The sequence below is a fragment of the Atta cephalotes genome (assembly GCF_000143395.1).
Source record: "Atta cephalotes unplaced genomic scaffold scaffold00011, whole genome shotgun sequence".
Classification (NCBI taxonomy): Eukaryota; Metazoa; Arthropoda; class Insecta; order Hymenoptera; family Formicidae; genus Atta; species Atta cephalotes.
The window spans coordinates 6,205,409-6,224,707 of NW_012130075.1; the positions used below are offsets into that span (position 1 = coordinate 6,205,409).

Here is a 19,299-nt window from a genome sequence, read left to right on the forward strand (position 1 = left end):
GTGTGTGTGTGTGTGTGTAGATATCCCTTTATATTAATCTTATCTTTCGATATAATTTACATCGATGCATCCAGTTGACGATAATCGACTTTTGCTTCGACTCTCATTCATGTTAGTTTCTTTAGAGGCTCGTGCGCTTTGATAGTAACATTAGTAGTTGATTCAGGTACTTATGTTAAATACAATAGTTCGCTACGTACTTTGCATATACGAATATATTCAATCGGAACGGGATGACATTTTATAAGCCCTATTGAACTTGAAATAGACTCGGGAAAAAGATATCACGACTTTTCAAAGAAGCTCGATAAGTTTTTTCTTCTATGTTACATTGATCGCGTTTTGCGATTGTTTGAACATAGAAAAATAAGTTTACAGATACTTAAATCCAAATTCCAACTGAAGATTCTATTAAACAATGTCCTGACCATTTTCAACTTGGCAACCACGGTTATCTTTTTCCCTGTGGGACGAGTCATCCTCATCTCGATGCACTTCTTTCCTCTTGCCATCGTCTCCAATATTCCCGGAGTTTTCACTATTATTCGTTGAATTTGCGGAATGGGACTTGTTCAATAGAGAGCTAAACTCGCCAAATTTTAAAATTTCTTCCATCGCAGATTGCTCCAAATTAACCTGAAACATATACAAATGGCTGATATGATTAGGCTATTAGAAAGATGCTCAGCTACATACAGTCCGTCACGAAAGAGCGCAAGAAAATATTATATTATATTTAAAGAAGTATGAGAAACAAATATGTAAGAATACGAGGCTATAAAGTAGGTTAGGTATTGATAGGAGATCAGAATAATTATGAACAGTGAAGCAGTCATGAGATAAATAACACGAAGTACTAAGAATAAGAATGAAGTATCTCGAATTCGAATTCTGATCGACTCTATAACTTTTCTAGGCGTTTACAAATGTAAGTAGCAAATTTCGTCAGCAAATAAACTGACATTGATTTCTTGTCATTTTAATGTCAAAATAATGGCAAATAATATCAGTTTGTTTCCTAAGATAATGCTAACTGTAAGTACAATACAGATAAACATTCTTATATGATGGGTTGCAATTTTAAATTCTCAAATTTCTCTGCCGCTACCTTACGTGGCCTGCCGCGTTTGCCTTTCGTCGGTGATGAAGATATTGTTTGTCCGCCCTTCTTCTTCGGCCATTGCAGATGCGAATCCAAATGTTGTTTCAACTTATCTTGCCTAGCGAACATTCGTGGACAAATACTGCAAGCAAAGGGTCTTTCGCCAGTATGCACTCTTCTATGCCTTGCCAAGTGCGATGCTCTCGTAAAAGCCAAAGTACAAAGATCGCAGGAGAAAGGTTTATGTTGTGCTCTTTCGGATTTGCTAAGCATCCTTGTTTCTCTTCCTTCGTTTCCTCCTGTTCTTTTTATAATCTCGAATTTCCTCTTTACTCCTATCTTAAGCAATCCGTCTGGACTTTTTGAAGTTTCCTGTAAATTAATAAACAAAATCGTTTCAAAAGCTCTGCGAGAGCGATTATAAATCGAAACTTTGATCAAAAAAATTTTCAAAATATCTGATAATATTTTTAAGAATTTATCAAATTTAACATTTAAAAGATTTAAAAAAAAACTTGAAACTTTTTCAGATTTTAAAAGTTTTTTAGAAATTAGAATAAGAAATCTTAGAAATTTTTAAATTATTTGTAAAAGATGTTCTAAGTCGTAGCAAATCAAAGAAATATTTTAATAGTTACAAAATTATATAGAAATTCTGAGACATTCTAAAAGTTACATAAAAATTCTGAAAAATTATATCAAAAGAATCAAATGAAAAACTCAACATGAAAAATGTTGAATTCATGTTGAAATTAACTGATGTTAATATATGATATTATATCTCCAAAGATATAGCGCGCGCGCGCCACATAGATAACACAGTACGACAAAAAACGATTTTTTTCCTCCCATGAAAAAAATCAAAGAGATTCTGAAAGTAGATGTAAAAAAAATACGTCTCTCGATGTTTTACCAGATCAAGTCGTTATTTTATCATCAACATTTTTTATCATCAAATGTTTTTTTATAATACAGATTTCCTCCCATGAAACATTTAAAGAGATTCTGAAAGTAGATGTTAGAAAAGCATACCCGTGTCTCGGTACTGACTTATTTCGAAATTGTCACGATTTAAACAAAGCGACGTAAATAACCAGCAATTACTTAATCCAACTCATTCCCTATTCTTGCTCAATTCGAAGAGTTCGCGACTGCGGATTTGTTGATGAAATTTCAAACTGTACATTTAAAACGAAATTGAAAGTAAAGAAAATATTAAAATAAACAATAATGCAGTCCAAATCGAAATAATTATTGTTATGTGTGTGGTTTATTTGCATTTCCAAGCCATATGTAAAATATAACAAAAAATATTATGGCGACATTTGAAATCTATTTCTATGTGACGTACGTACCGAATTTGTGGTATGTGCCAGAAGTTGTGTGAGATTATTGTTATCATTGTTTGTTCGGATGGGAAAATAAATCCCATTAAAACCGACAATTTGCTTGGCTATAACATACTGAACATGTACTTGAATTATGCTATTTTTGCGCAACAAAATTGAAAATTTCTGGTTTCAGATAATATCAGTATCCTTGAAAAAAATTAATTACGCCGATATAGAATCCGTAATTCCGGCACGAGTACGTTCTGCAGAATATCCGACTGCGCCTTCAGAAGACATACTAGAGAAAAAAACAATCAAAATCATCACTTACTATTTCAAGTGACATATTTTCTGAGCTCGAATCCGAATTTATTGCAACATCAAGTAAATTGAGTTATAAAGTGCCGCATTTTATGACACAAACGAACTTCAACGACATTGTTCGTGACGCCAATTTATCAAAAGGTACAGTAGAAATAGTCGCATCTGAAGCAATGGAATTTAGTTTAAAAATTTACTTTAAAATAAGGAGACATAAACGCGACATCACAATTAAATTCGACAAATATTTCTATTTACACGAAAATTTTAAAAAGAACTTGCAATGATGTTGATGCATTGTTCAGAGAGATCGGTTATCCTCATGATCCACAGAAAAGGCGACTCTTTATTGATTCGTCAGTGACTAATTTGAAGATAGTCTTACTTCATATTGAAAAGAAATATCCATCCGTTCCAATTGCTTACGCTACAAATACTGGAAAATTATAAAAATATGAAGTTAATACTACAATTGATCAATTACCGTTAGCATGAATAAAGAATTTGTTACGACCTAAAAGTTGTGGGATTGCTGACTGGTTTGTAAAAAGGATATTCCAAACATCAATGTTTTCTGTGTGTTTGGGAAGATCATAAGATAGATCTACTTTACCCTAATTTCATAAGCAATTTACGCACAAACTTCCAATTGGATCAGTTAAGTTGGATCGATCATGTACTTGATTGATTCAAGAAAAATGATTTTGCTGCCGCTTCACATTAAACTCTCGCTTTACATTAAACTCTCACTCGTAATTTTGTTCGAAATTGATCCTTCTGGCAAAGCTTTTCAGTTATTGCAAATATTTCCAACAATATTTCCAAAATTGTCAATATCAAAAATCGAAGCAGATAAATTGATTTTAACATTGCTTCTATCATTTCATTTATTTGGTTAATTTAAATTCTTATTCAGGTGTATTTAATGGTCCAGATATATCAAAATTGATAAAAAATGAAGACTTCCATAAATTGTTGAATACAGTGGAAAAACGAGCATGATTTGGTAGTCATCATCGAACATTTTCTAAGCAATAAAAAAGTTAACAATTACAAAAAAATTATTGCTGAAATGATTTCGGCTTTTCATGCAATGAAAGTTAATAAGTCGCTCAAAATACACTTTCTTTACAATCATTTGGATTTTTTTCCACAAAATTTGGGTTAATTCAGTGATGAACATGGTGAATGTTTTCACCAAGACATTGCGATCATTGGAAAACGTGTCAAAGGAAAAGACATCAGACTCATGCTTGAATATTGTTGGTCTATTATTCGTGATATACAATCGGAATCATACAAACGGCAAATCAAATGACCAAGATTCTTATAATAATTATAATTATAATTGTATTATTATTAATATATAAAAATTTTAAAATATATGAAAAAAATAATTCTCAGTTGTTTTTTTTGTATTTGGACTCATCGCATAATTTCAAAAACGTCAATAATTTATTTTTAAAAATTATTATATAATTTAAAATAATTGTAAAAAGCCAATATAAAGCAAATGTGATAAAAAACGCTGCATAAAAAACGTTAATAACTTGATTTAGACACAGGAATTTTTTTTTACATCTTTTAGAATCTCTTTGATTTTTTCACGGAAGGGAATGTATGTTGTACTGTGTAATAATTTGATAATCGGATACCGGATATGCAAAAAATTTTTTTATGTAAATCATAATATGTATGCTATAAATATTAAATATTTATACAGAAGATAGAAATAGAACGCGAGCGTTGAAAGACAGCGTACTGTCTTGGTCTATCATGCCAGAAGTCTCGAGTTCAATCTTAGTAGAATCCAAAACATTTACTCATGTCTTCTCTCGCAATTGCATTTAAAAATAATATTACAAAACACACTCATTTTTTCGTTATCATTTCCTAGTTTTTAGCAATTACCAGCGTGTTTTATTATTACCGACTTTATCAATCCTGTTGTTTTGAAAAAATCGACTAAGTCACTATTGTAGTGCAGACGCCGTGCCGAGACACTATCGTGCCTCCAGATCACAGCGCTCGCTAATCATATATATCACTAGTGTTTCTTGCGTAAAGAAGGACATGAAATGAATATGTGGAATGCGGTAGACGATAATGGCGAAGTACCTTAATCTGAAAAGTGGCAGTTAGGATCTTGCGTCGCGATATCTCCGCTTGTAGGGCACGTAGAGAAAAAATAAAAGCACATATAATACGATCCGAGTGTAAACTATCGATTAAGTACTTAAAATCGCCATCAAAGCAGCCATTTTTGAGATCCGATAACTTCGATTTGATGCAACTCGCTGGTTCGCGTAAAAGAGGCACATTCATGTCTCGCACTATGCTTAACGCCAAGACACTACCAATGTCTAGAGATTTGTGTAATATAATATGTATATGATATAATATTTACTTGTAATATTTATAATATAATATTATACGTTTAATACGTATTTATTATTTTTTTTAGTAAATACAGTTTAATAAATACAGTTTTTATAACACGGTGTCTTTATACGTATCCACGAATTATGTGAATTGTGTCCAAATCCCAACCATTTCACGTAAACCTTATTCCTCCTTTTGCGCAATACTTTTTCAACGATTTACACGTCGGAATTAATAACGTAGTGCAGTTCGTATTCGTAGAATTTTCCGGCAATCGGATCTCCACGAGAATCTTCCAATAGATATGTCACTCGATTAGTTTGCTGCACTTCAATAATTTTAAACACCTTCGTGGTCCAATTCAGCGTGTAACTTTTTTTAATAACTGTCTTGAATTTGTTCACGCGTATTGAGTCACCCACTTTGTATCGCGCAGGTGTGGCGATCTTTACGATTGTAAACCGTATTAAGAAACCTGGCGATTGTCGGATAACATTGACGTAATTATACCGATAATTCGATGCTTGCGCGCGTTATACTTTGATACGAGACGCGGCAGCATGTCGATCAATTTATAGTTTCCATTGTGAGTAAACTATTTCCATATATTCCATATGTTTGTATTTTTCAACGTACGGTATACCTTCGTTCAATTGATGCCTTCATTAAGAAATATGTAGAATAATGATTGATGTTGTGCTTATCAAGAGTTTCTGCACATTCGAGTTGTAAAATTCCTTTCCTCTATCAGTCTGCAAATTTTTCGGATATCTTCCGTCGTTTCGAATTATCTTTGCGCCTTCGCCATCTCGTTTCTGCTCTTTGAGCGGCACATGCGTGCTTACTTAGCACGTCAATAACGGTGAGAAAGTAGTGGCAACTTCAATTGAATCACGTATAAGAATCTCGACACAGGTCATCGTATCCGTGTACTATGCTGCGTCTTCGCAGAAACTTTCTTCTCGCCGGAGCGTGCAAATCATCAATTAGCAGCCTTTTTTCGGATATTGTGAATAAATATTCAGCACGATGCACTTCTCGAATCGTCTTTTCAAATTCGTTTCGCATAATCTACATATTATTTTGGAAAGCTGTAATCTTCCTTTCTATTTTGTCCAGGCTATCTTCCAAATCTTGGTTTATATATTCTTAGTCTAATACTTTGCTGCACGTATCGTTTATTTGCTGCGTCAGCATCATCCACTGGAGGCACTAATTATCGAATCTTGTGTGACTTTGCATCAAAGCTGCGACTTTGTAAAGAGCGTTATCGCGCAATTTCTGATAGTGCAATTCGGTCCAAGCGATAATTCAAACTTATTATATAATCGGAATCAATGTTGACTGAACGACGTGTATAGAACAAGGTTAATTTATAATCACGAAGTCAGATTGGCTTCTAAAGCTCCTTGAGCTTCTGATCGAATCTCATTGTCGTGACCACTGTGACCGGCCTGGCGCGAGGACTCCAACCATCGTAGACGATTCACAAGTTCGATGGGATTGTTTCAATGAATATTTTTTCCCATCTATAATTATATCACCGCTTATGCAAGATGATACGTTTGTCACCGAGCATCGTTCCCTCATCGCTAAAATAAACTCCATCACGACATCTAAATTGACAGCTTTCTTACCGCTCAAGACAGCTTTCAGATATTTTTGTCCCAGCGGAACATAGTTTACGTGCAGCTTTTCTTGCCTCAGATATTTGAAGCATGTCAAATGAATGTTACGAGTAATTCATCAGCGATTTCAAATATTTTTTCGATAGAGAGAATACGATAAATTCCGCGGCTATTTGTTACTTCAGACATTCAAAATGATGGTACAGTTTTCGATCGACTCAACATTGAGTTCACAAGCGTGGAAGTCTGTATATTTGTCATACAAAGCACTTGGTCGTTTTTTTTTGGATTTTGGTTTCGTTTTCTTCTAAAAAGAATATTTCAGTTATGGTAGGATCCTTGGAGGAGTCAACAGTATTTTCGACAATCTGTTTCAACAGTTCGATAATAGGTTTAAAGTATCTCTCTAATGCGACATCTTCCTCCATTTTGCCAGTTTTCAAAGTGCGGTATTTTTTGCGAATCACTTTTCGCAATCTCCTTAACTATCCTTTCACGATCTATGTTACTGCTGTCCACATTAACATATCGATAGCAACTGATACAATTTCATGATACAAAATCGTTAAATTCTTTTCTGTATCGCTCATCAGTAAGCGCACTGTCCTTGTCAATCACTAGAAATTTATATTTTTTAATTTATATTTATATTTTTGCTATCAACATTTATGACACAAATCGAAATCTTCATAAGACATATCAGTATTTACGTGATCATTGTATACGCGCTTCAGATTGATATCATTATGTTTGAACAAGACCAACAGATTGACATTGTCGCATATAAGATACTTTGGTATCATTGCGTACGTTTGATAGAGATAGAAGCAGTCGATGTCAGCGTGTTGACTCATTACAAAGTCTTATCACGTCCTACTTAATCATGCCACGTCATCAAAGATAAAGAAAATGGAAATTCGGAAGCGCCTCGCCCGGTGAAATAAGCGTTGCTGTTACTGGAGAACGTAAAATAGCCGATTTCCTCGGTTAAAACTAGTAAATTAGTCAGATACCGACATTTCGGCTGTTGTAGCGATTTCGAGTACAGTTATATATAGTATACACGTTTTCGAATCGTACACTGTGTGGACTTTTCAACAGGCTTATCAGCATGTTCATCTTGCCGAAGTTTAATTTATGTCCATAAACGACAGCGCGTATAAAGGCGAAAACATGGCAACGTAGCATGTTGCCATGCTTTCGCGTCAGTTTGTACTTCGCCGTTGAGATTCGATACTTTGATCGACTGACGCATGAATCGCATATTTTCTCCTTCCACAAAATACTGAAAACGATATCGCGAGCGAAACTATTTATAAAGCTACATAGAACGAAATCGATCAGTAATTAAAATTTCTTTTCATGGACGATCTGTACAGTTTAATTTCCAAAGAGTAGGAATATATAAAAAAATTGTATTGCTGCAAGAGTGAAAATATTGCATAGATCTGTTATGGCCAGACTACCGAGCATATACGAGTAGATGTAATAGAGCAATTCTAACTCAAGTTCTCTGAGGGGGGCGCGGGGCGCAGGAGGTTCTCGTTAGAGCGGGGAAGAAAGCAGCGCAGGGAAGCTGCCCGGTCGGCGGCGTCACTATTTATAGAAATATAGAACCCCAGTCGATTGATTACATAAACATGATGACATTCCGCTATGCGTTCCGTATTTTTTTCGTCATCTGCCGCCGCCGCCCGCCATCATCCATCCCAAAGATGCATCGGTAACAAAAGCTTGCATACATTTATCGCATATATTTATCATCTCCTTTTATATTTCGTCATCTTACCCACTGAGTTGATGCTCCTGTATTTTCTTTTCGAACACAAAAATACTTTATCATCCGTTTTTTAATTAATGATTTAAATAGAGAGAACGCTTATACGGTTGTGACCATCTCAATACCGTTGAGCGCGAAGATGTTGGCGGCGCGCGTAATATGACAGCGCTGCGATAAGAAAGGAATGAATAATGTCACACTCAGATATATAGTTTAAATATGCGTTTACTTTTATATATAATTTTACAATATATAGCTCTTATTATAATTCTTACAATATTTATAAGCAGGAACTTAATTTAATTTAATTTAATTAATTTTAAATCGAATTTGCTTCCGATTAGCAATAAAATGTACATTTACTTTTCACATTCTTTCCAATATTATCTAAAGCATAAACTATTAACTTATACTAATTATTAATTTATATATGATTTTTTATTATAAATTTTGCACACAAAATCTACAGCATTACATTTATCGATGATACAATTTTCATTTAAAAGTGTTACAAAATATTTTAATTTTTCAATGACGATATGCTTATACTGGCGATCCGTCTGAAATCCGATTGATGCAGTAACATTGCACAAGGTCTTTCTAAGTTTCGTCCCCTCCATCACATTTCTTCAGGAATGCTGGAATTGTTTAACCAACACAAGCAAGAGATCAAAAATACAAGCGCCGATACGACAGCTTTGTTAATGTAATAAAAGGTTTTTTTTAAGGATACTCGACGTATTTCGCGATGACATCATGAATGCAATTTGATACATTGCGACGTTGCTAAATTGTATGCATAATGAGTTATATAAAATTTAAAGATCGAGATGCATTGCGACGTTGCCAAATAGTGCACATAATGATATAGGTCCCACCCGTTGTAGTTCTACTCGCCATAGTATTCGTGCTCTCTCTCCTATCCACCGTTTTATACTTATCATAGTATTTGCGCTCTCTTTTCTTCTCGTTATTCTTTCCCACGCTCTCTTTTCTTCTTGCTCACAATTTTATTAAATAAATATGGTTTGTTTTACATGATTTTATAATGGTATGACTTAGCAATGATTTTAGCAACTAATTATAATAATATTTTTCAATTATAATGATTTTTAATAATGTAATGTAAAATAAATAGATCTGAGCGTTCCTAATTATCAAATCATTATGAACTATTATTGAGTAACTATCGAACACTTATTGTACTACGTCGTACTACTGAACAGCTATCATATTATTAATTAATTTTAAATAACTATAAAGAAAGAAGATTCTTTCCACTCGCGATAAGGAGAAACAGGAATATGCAGGTTTCAAAGTTACGTGACGAGCAGATGATGTCATAGAAGAGAGCGAAAAAAATATTTTAAGATTATGGAGGATACCCAGAAAGAAATAGAGATTAGAATTATAATTCCTTATTATTCAATTTTTATTTTAATAATTTGATTAACTTCTTTGAGGAAAAATTGCACGCCTTCTTATCATATATAATTCTAAACCGCCGAAGAGAGAGGCAGGAAAAAAGGAGATTGAAAATAATTTTAAAAATTCAGTAATATATTTAAGTATCACATATTATATATTTTTTAAAACATTAATTTATTTCTTACTTTAAATGTTACGTAGTGTATACAATTTCTGAAGTAAACATTACTAATTCATACTCCATGATTGAAGGTTCATCATAAACTTCACGCAATCTTTTTAATGCATCACATTTATTGTTAATACAGTTTTGATGTATAGTCACAAATTATTGATATATATTCTCTCGTACGCGAATTTATTAAAAAGATATGGTATTCATTTTATGACGCGACTTTTATGATGCGATTTTACAATAGAATGATACGAGCACAATTTTAATATTTTATTGTTATAAATCGATCGGAAGCGCTTTCTTCTTAAGTATTATCAAGAAGATATGAAAAGATAAATTTTCAAAGAAATATGTATATTTCTTAATACAGATTTATTTATCTAATGTTTAATGCACCATGTACAATATAATTTAAATCATAGACCACTAGCTGATAATTCTATAAAAGAATTTTTATCATAAATTTTGTGCAAAGTGTTTGCAGCATCGCGTTTATTAGTAATACAATTTTGTCTTAAAAATGATACAAAATATTTGAATTTTTTACTAACACCATGCGTAGATTGACTTAGTTTATAATACGCATGCTCAACACATTGCTCGAGCTCAAATAAGAAAAGTATGATTAGTTTCATGTACAAGCATGTATCATATAATGACAATTTTATGTTTTTCGTATCACATACTTTAACAAGTTTAACAAGTTCTATATTTAGATCTTGAATCGGTGATGGGGCAGTTCACTGCATTAATCACTCAATATCTGCATGTTCCTCGATGGACATCTTCCACGTAGCATGAGACAGGATTATGCAGTTGTCTCGAGTGTCGCTGATCGCAATTTCTACATAACGTAGATTCCACGACGATCCCGATGTCCAAGAATTTATACGCTGTCAATGTCAATACATATCTTCTCATCAAGATATCAGGTATGTAGTGAAGTTTCGAAGATGTACAGGAAGATGTGCTGTAGAAAATAGAAAACTTGTAAAAGACCTTAAAAAAGTACATAACATATAAAATGTATAATCAAAATTTTATAAAATTTGAATAAATTTACTGCCTCACTTAGTTTAATATAGATATCATAATTACATTTTATGACATTGAAGTTATATTTTCACAACGTCTATGTGGATGAGCTTCGCTGTATGTTCCATCAGTAACACTATGAATCGTACGAGAGCAAATTAATAAGTTCTTAGAAAATCTGTCAGAGGGCACTCGCAGTGTCATGTCACATTATTTTTTGAAGATTCGATATCGTCAAAGCATTCTTATATATATGTCATTGCATAGTTTAGTGTAGACTTGATGGCATTATATTGAAAATTAACTCACATATTTATAAAGATACATATTTGTAAAATTCCACATTGAATACATCCGAAAGAAAAAAATAAATAAATAAAAAAAATAAAAAATAAAAAAATAAAAAAATAAATTATATTGTATAATATATAATAAAAATAATGAAATAGAAAGCATGAACGAAGGAGAGCTATAATATATTAACCACTCAGTGAATAGTTACCGCAATCATCGCATCAAAAAATGTCAGTGAAGATATTGTACTTTAAACGTTAAACAAGAATTATACGTTTATCTTATTCTGTATGAAATTAATAAAAAATATTGCTCATCGATGATGCATTTCAGTCGCATTATAAAGAACTTGGATTTCGAAACGTGTTTACTTGCAGTAATATATGGTATAGACGTAGCAGATATATAAATATTCCAAGATGTGTGATTCGAAGTTTGATTACGTAAATTTAAATTTTCCTCGTACATGTCATTGTACAAAGGCAAGTCAATAAATTTTTAGAAAATAAAACAAACACATTTTTTAAGTAAAACACATTTTTTTTGATCGATTCATTTTTATTTTTTAACATAGTCTCCTTTCAGCTCGATACACTTGATCCAACGATTCTCCAACTTTTTCAAGCCATCTGAATGATTTGTCCAATCCTTCAAAATAAGCCTCTGTTTCGGCGATGAGCTGCTCTTTGATAGTGAATCTCTTTCCTCCGAACCATTTCTTCTGAAAACAGGAAATAGGGGGCTAATCTGGCGAATATATTAGATAGGGAAGCAATTCGTAGCGGAATTCGTTGAATTTGGCCATCGATACCAGGTGTGAACCCGTGCATGTCTGAATGTCTTGATGGAAGAGCACTTTTTTCTTTAAAATGTTGAAAGTCAAGAAGACTACATAGTAATCGCCATTAATCGTTCGTGGTATAATTCATATCGATTATCTTCGATAGAAGGTAATCGATATGAATTATACCGCGTGCATCCCAAAAAACTGTGGCCATCATCTTTTCGGTCGATTTTACAGTTCTTCGCCTTTTTCGGAGCTGGTTTATCTGGTCCATTGTTTTGAAATCATCATATGATCGCATTTATGGTGAGGAAACGCGGCACCCATCTTGCCGATAGCTTCTTCATACACATTGTTCGTGTATAATTGAAATCATTGTGCCATGTGATGTGCCTGTGGCCTCAACAAGCACACTTTCACTCGTCGATCAGTCAAAACATATCGATGATTTCTGACATAGCAGCCTCAATTGGCGAACGAGGTGCATCACATGTAAATGTTCGACCATGTTTAAATTCATTCAATTGTATACAGTCGTAAATACTGGTGCAGATGTGCTATGAACATTATCCAACTCGGCTTTGATTTATTTCGGCATTAAAGATGTACATGTTTGATCAGTGCACTCGTTTTTTTCCATTTTGCAAAAAATACAAAGATTGTTCGTCTTCAGAAATGAAATCATGCAATGAATTCCGCTCAAAATTTGACAGTAATCAGCTGAGAGATGCTACTTGTCAAAAAATAATGTAACATGACACTACGAGTGCCCTCTGACAGATTTTCTAAGAACTTATTGACTTGTTCTCGTACGATTCATAGTGTTACTGATGAAACATACAGCGAAGCTCATCCACATAGACGTTGTGAAAATATAACTTCAATGTCATAAAATGTAATTATGATATCTATATTAAAGTAAGTGAGAGGCAGTAAGTTTTTCAAATTTTATGAAATTTTGATTATACATTTTATACGTTATGTACTTTTTTAAGGTCTTTTACAAGTTTTCTATTTTCTACAACACATCTTCCTATATATCTTCAAAACTTCACTACATATCTCATATATTGATGAGAAGATATGTATTGACATTGACAGCGTATAAGTTCTTGGACATCGGGATCGTCGTGGGATCTATGTCATGTAGAAATTGTGATCAGTGACACTCGAGGCAACTGCATAATTCTGCCTCATGCTACGTGGAAGATGTCCATCAAAAAACATGCAGATATTGAGCGATTAATGAAGTCAACTGCTCATTCAACATCACCGATTCAAGATCTGAATATAGAACTTGTTAAAATATGTGATACGAAAAACATAAAATTATCATTGTATGATACATGCTTGTACATGAAACTAACCATATTTTTCTTATTTGAGCTCGAGCAATATGTCGATCATGCGTATTATAAACTAAGTCAATCTACGCACGGTATTGGTAAAAAATTCAAATATTTTGTATCATTTTTAAGACAAAATTTTATTACTAGTAAACGCGATGCTGCAAACACTTTGCACAAAATTTATGATAAAAATTCTTTTATAGAATTATCAGCTAGTGGTCTATGATTTAAATTATATTGTACATGCTGCATTAAATATTAGAAATAAATCTGTATTAAGAAATATACATACTTCTTTGAAAATTTATCTTTTCATATCTTCTTGATAATACTTAAGAAGAAAGCGCTTCCGATCGATTTATAACAATAAAATGTTAAAATTGTGCTCGTATCATTCTATTGTAAAATCTATCATAAAAGTCGCGTCATAAAATGAATACCATATCTTTTTAATAAATTCGTGTGCGAGAGAATATATATCATAATTTGTGACTATACATCAAAACTGTATTAACAATAAATGTGATGCATTAAAAAGATTGCGTGAATTTATGATGAACCTTCAATCATGGAGTATGAATTAATAATGTTCACTTCAGAAATTGTATACACTACGTAACATTTAAAGTAAGAAATAAATTAATGTTTTATAAAAAATGTATAATATGTGATACTTAAATATATTACTGAATTTTTAAAATTATTTTCAATGTCCTTTTTTCCTCTATTCGGCAATTTAGAATTATATATGATAAGAAGACGTGCAATTTTTCCTCAAAGAAGTTAATCAAATTATTAAAATAAAAATTGAATAATAAGAAATTATAATTCTAATCTCTATTTCTTTCTGGGTTTCCTCCATAATCCTAAAATATTTTTTTCGCTCTCTTCTATGACATCATCTGCTCACGTAACTTTGAAACCTGCACATTTATGTTTCTCCTTACCGCGAGTGGAAAGAATCTTCTTTCTTTATAGTTATTTAGAATTAATTAATAATATGATAGCTGTTCAGTAGTACGACGTAGTACAATAAGTGTTCGATAGTTACTCAATAATAGTTCATAATGATTTGATAATTAGGAACGCTCAGATCTATTTATTTTACATTACATTATTAAAAATCATTATAATTGAAAAATATTATTATAATTAGTTGCTAAAATCATTGCTAAGTCATACCATTATAAAATCATGTAAAACAAACCATATTTATTTAATAAAATTGTGAGCAAGAAGAAAAGAGAGCGCAAATACTATGATAAGTATAAAACGGTGGATAGGAGAGAGAGCACGAATACTATGGCGAGTAGAACTACAACGGATGGGATATATATCATATGCGCACTATTTGGCAACGTCGCAATGCATCTCGATCTTTAAATTTTATATCATTATGCATACAATTTGGCAACGTCGCAATGTATCAAAATTGCATTCATGATGTCATCGTGAAATATGTTGTATTAATACGTCGAGTGTCTTTAAAAAAACCTTTTATTACATTAACAAAGCTGTCGTATATCGGCGCTTGCATTTTTGATCTCTCGCTTGTATTAGTTAAACAATTTTACGCATTCCTGAAGAAATGTGATGGAGGGGACGAAACTTAGAAAGAGCTCGTGTAATGTTACTGCATTAGTCGAATTTCAGACGGACCGCCAGTATAAGCATATCGTCAATGAAAAATTAAAATATTTTATAACACTTTTAGATGAAAATTGTATCGATAAATGTGATGCTGTAGATTTTTTGTGCAAAATTTATATGAAAAAATCATATATAAATTAATAGTTAGTATAAGTTAATAGTTTATGCTTTAGATAATATTGTAAACAGTGTGAAAAGTAAATGTACATTTTATTGCTAATCGGAAGCAAATTAATTAAATTAAATTAAATTAAGTTCCTGCTTATAAATATTGTAAGAACTATAATAAGAGCTATATATTGTAAAATTGCGTTATATATAAAAGTAAACGCATATTTAAACTATATATATAACTATATATAACTATATATATCTGAGTGTATGACATTATTCATTCCTTTCTTATTATCGCAGCGCTGTCATGTTACGCGCGCCGCCAGCACCTTTGCGCTCAACGGTATTGCGACAGATGGTCACGACCGTATTAAGCATTCTCTCTTTAAATCATTAATTAAAAAACGGATGATAAAGTATTTTTGTGTTTGAAAAGAAAATACACAGGAGTATCAACTCGGCGGGTAAGATGACGAAATATAAAAGGAAGGAGATGATAAGTGTATGCGGTAAATGTATGCAAGCTTTTGTTATCGATGCATTTTTGAGACAGACCGCGGCGGGCGGCGGATGACGAAAAAAATACGGAACGCATAGCGGAATGTCATTATGTTTATGCAATTAATCGACCAGGGTTCTATGTTTATATAAACAGCGATGCCGCCGACTGGGGATCTCCCCCGCGTCAACGAATACTCCTCGAGTCTATGAGAACCCCGCGCTTCCCTAAGAGGATCTGAGTTAGAACCGCTCTATTATAACTTATATGAGTAAATTCAGAGATACAATGATATCGTCTGTTCCTAAAGCATTAACAATTTGTCTAGTTATTAAACGCATATGAATGTTCCGATGCTTTCGATAGAAGAAAGCGATCAATTTCGTCGGAAGTTTGTTTAATCGTGCGATAAATGCACTTTGTTTCGAACTGCATATTCCCGGATACCAGTTTTGCAGTCGGTAAACGCGTTTAAAAAAGTGATTAGCTAGAGGTGATCGAATATTAATCCAGTAGTAATTGCGTGTCGCGATCACAACATAGGCGCGGCTCGCGTAAAGGAGCCACGATAGTGTCTCGCGCCTTAACACTAAGACACTACTGTGGCTCCAGATCATAAGAATCACATATAAAAATTCATAAAAATTTGCTGTTGAGACAATTAAAAAAATAACTGTAACAACTTAAATATTATTCAAAATTAAAAGGGAATACATCACTAACGCAGGATTTTGAAATTATATTTTATTCTTGACGAATAAAGATAATAAACGTTTCAGCTTAGATCAAGTTTTCTTCAGTATACGAACAGTATCATCTAAAATAGAAAATCGAATAGTTGTTTACATAAAATGTTGCGCAGTCATATATAAAAACGATTACCATAAATCCAAATCGAATGTTACAAAAAATTTGTTGGTCGCTACCGCTCGTTATTAATGATAAATTATTTCGACGAGATAATTTTCTTTGTTATATCCACGTCAAATTTTTGATCTTCAATTGTTTTATAAAAATTAAAGATCTTCGATTCATGTTAGACGCAAAATTTCCAGATTCTATTTTATTTAAAAGTTTAATTATTAAATATCTTTTTAATCTTTGTTAAAATTATATGAAATTGTTTATACCTGCATCCAAGATCTCATTATCCAAGATCATGATCAAATCGTGAACTGAGAATGAATATTCCAAAATTGATTCTGTTAAAATTACCTGTTAATATTCTTTAAGAGTTTTCACTTACCATACCTTATACCCTAGATAGAAAATAAAAAGAATCCAGGAGAGGGTAGAAATGATTCTACCTTCTTCTAAGAGAGAATAGAAATATTCATTATCGACAAATAAGCGTCTGGTTTTTCTGTGTCGCTCTGCTTATTAATTTGTTTTTTATAAAAATTATTTCCGAAATAGATCTTTTGTAGAAAGAATAATCTAGAATTTGGATATGCTCCAATCCATCTCATGTCCGTGATTCTATGCTGCGACATTACTGACCAGGAATGAGATGTTTTTTTTTCATATCGGACATATGTTCTTTATTCTCGTTTTTAATTTTCTCTTCGTCTGTCCCACACAAGAGAAATCACACTTTAGTCAGCTTATTTTATATATGACATCCTTTCGGTCCATCTTATCTAGTTTATTTATACCTGTTTTTATAACATCCACAATTCATTGGTTTAAATGACGCCTCAAACCCCGCAACATTTTTTTGGATACATTTTTTAATTTATCTGATATCCCGCTCATGTATGGAATTGTAAAAAATTTGTTTGCTATGACTTTCCTGGATTTATTATTGTAAACTTTGTCATGCCCATATAAGTTATCCCTCCTTAATAATGTTTTAATTCTATTTTTAACAATCGAAAAAATCACATCTAACAATTTTTAAGTAAATTCTTAATCATTAGTTTTATATTTTTTCGATGATCTGGATGTAAGAGAAACAGAATTCTAATTGCTCAATATGACTCCTCTCTTGTGATCTAATGATTTGATTTATAATTTAGATACTTTCTTGAAGGTATGTTATTAAAAGATTTTTTATAAATATCAAATTTAATGAATCCATTCTCTGTTTTCAACTTAATCCAAGAAATTTATGCATCCACATTCTGTTCAACCGTAAATTTTATTCTATCATGATACGAGTTAAATTTTTCCAAGGTCGAACTCATCTGATCTTTTGGGAGAGCAAGTAAGATATCACCCACTATAATAAACCAGGATGTGAACATGGATGTGTGCAAAAATCTCTAAATCCTGAATAACTCATTTCCTATTCCCTTTTAGAATTTCTATCCTCTTCTGGATTCTTTGTCTTTGTCTAGGATTTATAAGTGAGAACTCTTAAAGAATATTAACAGACAACTTTAATAGAGCCAATTTTGGAATATCCTCAGTTTACGATTTGGTCAGATAATGGGATCCTGGACGCAGGTATGATGCCCCACAGTGAGGCAAATAGTTACAATTTACCTACTGATAGGAAATATTAATTTTCAATATTTAAAGACAATTAATTTTCAATATTTAAAGACAATTAATTTTCAATATTTAGATACAATTGCCCAGAGTGGGGTAAGTATTAGGTGTACAACTTTGCTTCCGACGTTTTCCTATAGATGGCTTTAGCGGTAAGTGATGATCGAAATAAATAGATCATAGACGTCATACAATAAACTTGGGCATCTGTCAACATAACCCCATAGAAACATTAGTCGATTTGTGTCTGCATCATAAAGTTATTCTCGAAAATGTCAGTTTACGCCAAATTCTCGTCATATGCGGGAGGTTTTAATTTTTTGCTTCAATATGAAGAAATCTGCGGCTGAGGCTCATCGAATGCTCTCAAATATTTATGGTGAGGCCGCTATTAGTGAAAGAACGTGTCGTGAGTGGTTTCAACGCTTCAAGAACAGTGATTTTGACGTCCAAGGTCATGCTCTGTATTTGATGAGACCAGCTCGGCGTAGTGTTATGAACTGTTAAAACCGATTGAAACAATCACAGGCGATCGGTATCGAACGCAATTGCGTTTGAGCCGAGCATTGAAAGACAATTGGTCGCAATACAACGAGAGACACGATAAAGTGATTTTGCAGCATGACAATGCTCGATCCCATGTTGCGAAAGTGGTCAAAACATTCTTGGAAACGTTAAAATGGGAAGTCCTACCCTACCCGTCGTATTCTCCAGACGTTGCTCTCTCTGTCTGACTATCACTTGTTTCGATCAATAGCACATGGCCTGGCTGACCAACACTTCCGATCTTATTATGAAGAAGTAAAAAATTGGATCGATTCGTGGATAGCCTCAAAAGATGACCAATTTTTTCGACGCAAGATTCGTACGCTACCCGAAAGATGGGAGGAAGTAGTGGCCAGCGATGGACAATACTTTGAATTATAAATGTATA

At 32.8% G+C, this 19,299-nt stretch overlaps 1 protein-coding gene across 1 annotated transcript in view; it reads right to left on the bottom strand.

Moving 5' to 3' along the window:
- Window positions 1-197: 197 nt before the first annotated feature.
- LOC105617093 (zinc finger and BTB domain-containing protein 14-like) overlaps window positions 198-19,299 on the bottom strand; it is a 107,876-nt gene continuing 88,774 nt past the window's right edge. The window contains 3 exon segments of the mRNA XM_012198672.1: window positions 198-636; window positions 1,109-1,474; window positions 4,002-4,022. Of these exon segments, the coding sequence (XP_012054062.1) occupies window positions 412-636; window positions 1,109-1,474; window positions 4,002-4,022 (612 nt within the window). The 3' untranslated portion in view covers window positions 198-411.